The sequence below is a fragment of the Clavelina lepadiformis genome, chromosome 8 (assembly GCF_947623445.1).
Source record: "Clavelina lepadiformis chromosome 8, kaClaLepa1.1, whole genome shotgun sequence".
NCBI classification, from domain to species: domain Eukaryota; kingdom Metazoa; phylum Chordata; class Ascidiacea; order Aplousobranchia; family Clavelinidae; genus Clavelina; species Clavelina lepadiformis.
Window position 1 is genome coordinate 18,429,410 of NC_135247.1, and position 6,392 is coordinate 18,435,801.

At 37.0% G+C, this 6,392-nt stretch overlaps 1 protein-coding gene across 1 annotated transcript; it reads right to left on the minus strand.

The window, feature by feature from the left end:
• Positions 1-246: 246 nt before the first annotated feature.
• Positions 247-4,473, minus strand: LOC143468986 (organic cation transporter protein-like). Its single transcript, XM_076966491.1, has 14 exons — positions 4,313-4,473; positions 3,791-3,895; positions 3,559-3,685; positions 3,136-3,239; positions 2,626-2,780; positions 2,266-2,390; positions 2,095-2,199; positions 1,914-2,003; positions 1,742-1,842; positions 1,529-1,611; positions 1,147-1,296; positions 968-1,076; positions 552-812; positions 247-429 (listed from the first exon to the last, which is right to left on the minus strand). The coding sequence occupies exons 1-14, from the start codon at positions 4,456-4,458 to the stop codon at positions 366-368; spliced, it is 1,725 nt and encodes a 574-aa protein (XP_076822606.1). The 5' UTR covers positions 4,459-4,473; the 3' UTR covers positions 247-365.
• Between the last annotated feature and the right edge of the window lie 1,919 nt (positions 4,474-6,392).

A 6,392-nucleotide genomic window follows, 5' to 3' on the forward strand; every position in this document is an offset into this window, starting at 1 on the left:
GGGAACAAAACACATGGTCTACTCCATGTGCGGTTTGACCTACGTCGTTTGATAGCAGAACAATTCCATATCTGGAAACAGATTTCCTCGGTTAAGGCTAGAAGAGCATTGTAAGATAGTTATAGCAAGAAAGAAACAGCCAAGATACTCCATTGAATTAAAACGTGGCAGCGGGCATCCATTTTTCGTTTTCAGCAGAAAGAAAGCATTTACTACTATACGGGAATATTTTGACGGGTTTACTTATAGAAACCAAACCAATTTCATTTCCACAAAGTCAGCGTCTTAGATTAAAGAAACAGCATTGCACGTGACTAAAGTAGAAAAGTAATTAAACATTGCAAGCAGAGGCATGGACAGAATCTTCAAAGACCTGTTGATAAATCTTCCTGATAAGCTTTGTTGTTTTCACCGTACGGCTGGATGTCGCTGCATAAGTCGAAAAATAACAAATAGGTTAGAAAAGTATAAAACATTCCGCTGGGGAAACGCGAAAGATTGTGCTGTTGTTTGTAATCAAAGCAGGACTAAAGCTGACTTATATAACATACCTATAGGACAAACTAGTATCTCTATTTTTAGTTTGCGGACGTCGTCTTCCGCTATAAAACGCTTCCGCCTCCTCTATACTCTCCATCATGTCAACGCCAGCTGTTTCCGGGAAACTATAAGAGAGCGCCCCGGCTATGGCTGCCGCCACTCCAAATATAACGTTCGGAAGCCAGGCCACATAGTTCTGTGTGGCAATTAACAATGGAGCCAAAATACTTCCTATTCTGGCAGCCGTTGAACCCAAACCAACGCCATTGCTCCTTGAAAAGAAAACAGAGTTGTGAATACTTCTGGCTGGTAGAAAACATGATATAGACCAAAAAATGTTATGCTATGACGCCAGTTTTGCCCTTTCTGAAAACTCCACTCTATTCACAAAAATGATCAGAAATAAAAGTGGACAAACATTACCAACCTGACCACGGTGGGGTATAACTCAGAGGTGAGGTTGTAGATGATCGCGTAAGAACCTGCAATCCCGACCTTGGCAGCAAACGCGAACACAACACCCAACGTGATCAAAGCTGGAAAACGAAAGGAGTATGTCAGCACAAACGCATCACAATCAGTTCAGTGTGACGTCATAATACTAACCTTGATCGTCGTTGGAATAGACGTTGACTATTGTGCTTGAGAGAAGTCCAAGGCTGGCGAGGGCCATCATGAAGGTGAGCATGAAGCGACGACCAGTCCAATCCATGAGAAGAATGATGAAGATGTAGCTCACGATCTCCATTACTCCGTCTGAACGAAGAAAATCTCAAATAAAATGTTTCCTTATGCAATTAGTCAATCCAGTGCTTATTCACGGCCACATAGAGATGCCATTACTGACGTCACACCCGTGAATTCATCATCAGTTGGTCATAATGGCTCACGAGTTGCTAATGACATGAGCTTTATGGGCAGATTAACCAGGTACTTATTACAAAGAGTCAGATATACTGTACATCTGTTTTCTCATTGCACAACTCACTCAGCGTGTTGTTGACAAATATGTCGCCAGCCAGAGAACCAGCGTTGAGTGAAATCCCGTAGTATACCATGCTGTTTACAAACCTACATGGAACCACAAAAAACATTTATCATAATAATTATTTGCAAACAACGGACAAAGATAAAAGGATGACCGTTGTCCATGAATGAACGACATCTTTTACGTAACTTCAGCAAACAAGTTGAAACTGACCAGTTAAACATCACTTTAAAGCTGATGATTCGGATTCCTCTTGTCCTGAAGAGATCAACGGTGGAGTAAGTTCTGCTGTCCTCCTTGACGGAATTTTCCTCCTGAAAAGTGGAGGAAGATGTTGAAAGAAAGGTTTCAAACCTGCAACGTTGCATGCTCTCCAAGTATTTACTTTCTTCTTTTCAGCAGACATCTCTGCTTCCTTCCAAATAATATTTTCATCGAGTTCGACTTTGTTATACTTTGCAAATTTTCTCGAAATCTACATAAAAAGTGTGTTTACTGATATTTTTATGCTTTGCAATTGTATCAAAGCCATATAAAGCACAATATAAGATTTGAAAAGTTAATACTTTTTTGCCTTCTTCTTCTTTCCCGTTTGAGAAAAGCCATCTGGGAGACTCCGGAATAAAGATGAGGAAAACAGCATAAGGAAGCCCCAGAACCCCAGTCACAAACTAATTATAAAGATGATTTTATATGATCAGTGAACGTGCTTGAAGAACCCTTTTAGATGAACTCACATTCATTTTATGCCAGTTTCTCCAGTAATAAGCAATTCCTGACAGAATCATGTAGCCAACCGCAAAAACGAGCTGGAAGCTCACGCCAATCAAAGTCCTCCATTTATTTGAAGTAATTTCCAATACTGAAGCAAACAAATTTGGGTAAGAAGCATAAAATTTTAAATCGTTTATTAACTTTTATTTCGATTTTGTTAGATTGGGAAAAGGAGATCGCAAAATACTAGACAATGACCCTTCAAAATACCTAACACTGAAGATTATTCCCAGTTGGTTCTACTTTGCAGACGTAAAACAACTTAGACACTAGGTTAAGTTAAAACCACTGTGAGCAGAATAAGCCGTGGAATGAAAACTCACAATAAACGAAGCTTGAGAGGTAAGTTCCGTATCCGAGGAATGCGACGACGAAGCGACAAAAAACAAACAACCAATAGTTGTGAACAAACGAGGTGCCGATCAGTGCGGCGAATCCTAGCACAGCTGTTGAAATCATGGTTGGTTTGCGACCCCATCTACAAATTAAAAATGATCACCTTATTTCTTTCAGAAACAGACATCTTATAAAGCTCTCATTACGACTGTCTGAGCAGCAATTTGAACTTAGCAGTTAAATCACTACTTTTTATGATTGTTTTCTCATTCTAAAATGACATGTTTGTTTACGCCTTTTCGCAATCTATTTTAAATATTTTGCCATCAAGTGCTAAGCAAGTGTAGTTAATCTCAATTTACTGCTGACTAATTTGGTTAAATTTAATTAGGAAGCACAATGTCAGGAGTTACAAAGGTGATTCTTTCATAAAATAATCTAATCTTGTTCAAACATTGGCCACAAACATCATGTGAACAATCAGCGGTTAAACTTACTTGTCAGAAATAATACCAAACACTATGGACCCAATTAAAACGCCAACCATGTAAATACTGGTAGCTACAGGGTCCAGGTAGGCTTGATCACAAACAAGATTGAACTGAAAAACATCAAATTCAAAATGGTTGACCCGTAATTAAATACAATTTCGCAAAATATTATTTCGTTTTCGAATAAACACTTTGTTAAGGTAAACAATACACAAAAATAGTTGTCATAAAGGTTAAATTATCTGCACTTCCTCATATACCAACGAAATAAAATTCTTTTCCATCAAACACAAATTCAATTGGTTCAGCCTTTGATCACAAAGTTATGTTCATGTTGAATAAATATTGCCGGACAAGTGGTCTTTGCACTTTGTCCATTGGCAATAGGGGCTTGACCATGCAGTCCCGCGCATGATGACAAAATGTTACCTCAGTTATAACAGTTTGTGGGAAGATGGATGTGTCGTAGTGATATCCAAGGTCACATTGTATTGGACCAGCTGACTTGTTCACGCAGCTCAAGTCTGTCTCACACAAGCTCAAGTTGTATCCATACCTGGGCACAATGTATCAAAATAAGTGTTGTTGGAAACTAGTTCCACATAAACAGAGTTTGTCCAATTTCGGAAATTTCTTTTCTCTTCCCTCTTTTACCTCCTACCTCTGGCAAGTGGCGTAAGCTCCACTGGCGTCAACTGGCGTGGTCAAGTTTAAAATTTCATTCTCGGTCAAATTGAAGTTGGAGTCGATTGGAGGAACTTTGCATCTGGAAGTAAACTTATGGTGACGCCATTACAATTAAACATGGCACATAGCTATAATTTACTTGACGTGGTCAGTGTTGGCATAACCAATGAGTACTGACATAGTGGCACGACCTTACATATATGATTTATGGTTTTAAAAAGATACCGCGGAAAATTTAAACTAAATATTTAGAAATCTTTTCAAGAGATTATTAACTAATTGTATAGTAACAACAACACTGAAGCTTTGAAAAGGTTCCTCGCATTATGATAAACAAGACACGACGATTAGGCCTAATCGTAAAGTTGTAAATATTAAAAGCGGTAAAAAGCACGTAAAGATATTAACTATTGTTCCAAGTTAAGAAAAGAACATTGCAATTTACCAGAAACAGGAAACATAAAGGTTATCACACAACATGTAGGGTAGCCTGTACCTGTATTCTGGCTTGTAATTCATAAACACAGGAGCTAGGGAGTTGAAACCTGATGGGATACTGTAATAGCAAACCATCGCAACCAACAGGACCTGATAGCGACCTAATCCCCCTATTTTTTCAAGTATGACGTCAAAGTCAATCATTGTTTAGTTTTATCTGATCTTTAGTATTTGAACACAAAAGAATGCGTTATTTTGTTGTTGTAAGAATTCAATGTAGTTCAAAGACTTAATGCAATTTCGCTTATCTAGACTAAGATGAATGCTTAAAAAACAAAAGCTTGGAAATATTCAGAAAAATTCAATAAAATTAAGTTTCTTTTCAAATTTTGTTGAGTTACGTTTTGATTTAAACCAGATATGTTGTCACTTAAATCAAGTCAAATAATCGCAATGCGCTTTACAACGATCTCAAAGCATTTAACTTTGCCCTCACAAACCATGTCATAAAATTCTCGTAATCTGACTTTATGCTAAGACAGCTAAAACGCTTTTACGTAAATTGCACCAAATTTATCGCTACTGGGTTAATCATTATTAAAATATGCAATCCACTGTCACGTCATGCCACATCACAATCAGGAAAGGTTAGTATAGGTTACTTTGTGTACATGTGTGAATAAGAGAACAAAACAACCGATGTTGTACTCGCTTTACTTATCGTCCAAAGCTAACATCGTTCAGTATGACCTAAAACAAACAATGACTCATTAGTTCTAAAGTTGGCAAAATTAAAACATTATAAACCGCAGTATTTCAAACTTTGTTAGGTTTAAGTGACTGAAAATAGGAAAAACTCTTCCACAGAAAAATAACATTTCTTGATAATTTTTATTGTTCAGATTAACAAATATTTGTTTACGATTTTGTACCAATTTAAATAAAAAAAACTTTCTGGACTATGTGTTCGGGCAAGAATCGAGCAGCCACTGAGTCGAGCTTTCATCTAAAACTTGCATACCATGTACAACGTTGCTACGCTTGTTATGTAAGTTTAACAGAATTATTGGATATTAATTATTGAATATTTTAAGCGTTTGTTTATTAAAAGCACTCCCATAAACGAACACTAGCGCGATAACAACGAACAAAATTGGGTTGATTAAAATTTAAACACATGGGTGCATTAGTACTTAGATAAAACAACAGAGTTATAAAAAACTTCCTTAATCGCTCTTTGGAAATGGTCGATTTTACTCATGCTTGCTTAGGCGAGTGTGTCTGATGTTTGCTTATAAACGACATCCTTCAACGTTATGTACAAGCGCCTATTCCATTTTGGAAAGTCGAAAGACAGTTACATTGGCTGACAGAATGGACAATTATATTTCTGTAATAAGGAATTGAGGAATTGAGCCAAAGATTTAAGAAAATGTTGCAACGAGGAAGGTGAAGAAAATGATTTAGTAAAATCAGCTGAAATATTTCATAAACTGAGTATGATTTACAAAAGAGGAAGTGAGGAATTTAAATGGAAGTTTACTTTCGCATTAGCGGTGTTAACTCTGATAAAAAACGCGACATCACAAGTTACCACTCTCATATGTAACGCGCTTCCAGCAATATTAACTAGCATACGATTCGCGCTTATTCGAAGCGCTGCCCTCATGAATGCGAGTGAGGAAAGCTTGAAATGTTGACCAAATCAAAAGCCATCTTGATAAACTTCATTGTGTTCTTATGTGCTTAAGCTTGCCAAAGTACAATGTGATCAATTTGATGTTGATGATTACGTCAATAAAGTTGTTTGTGAAAAAATTAAATCGATGAGTGAAGAAATAAAGTTGGCTCTGAAAAGTTTTAATCATATTCCGAATGATGTTTCATCAGAGAGAACACAAGCGTTAGAAATAGACAAAATAAATCGAGTTAAAATTCTGCAAGAAAAGATAACAGCAAGGTACAACGATATCGTGAAATCTATGTCGAATAAGTGTGTAGATGTTATGGGAAAACCCCCTTTGTGTAACCAGAACGGGATCATTAGCACGTGCAGAAATTTTGAATCGATGATGAATTGTTGCAGAATCACGATGAAAGCAGTGACCAATATCAGTCCGCGTTGGAATATTTTCGAT

Bases quoted from the DNA above. Each gene is read 5' to 3' on its own strand.
- LOC143468986 (XM_076966491.1), bottom strand. From the start codon at position 4,458: ATGATTGACTTTGACGTCATACTTGAAAAAATAGGGGGATTAGGTCGC. The intron at 1,843-1,913 runs GTAAATACTTGG...TCCACTTTTCAG, and splicing joins TGTCTGCTGAAAAGAAGAAA to GAGGAAAATTCCGTCAAGGA. The intron at 430-551 runs GTATGTTATATA...CGACTTATGCAG, and splicing joins GATACTAGTTTGTCCTATAG to CGACATCCAGCCGTACGGTG.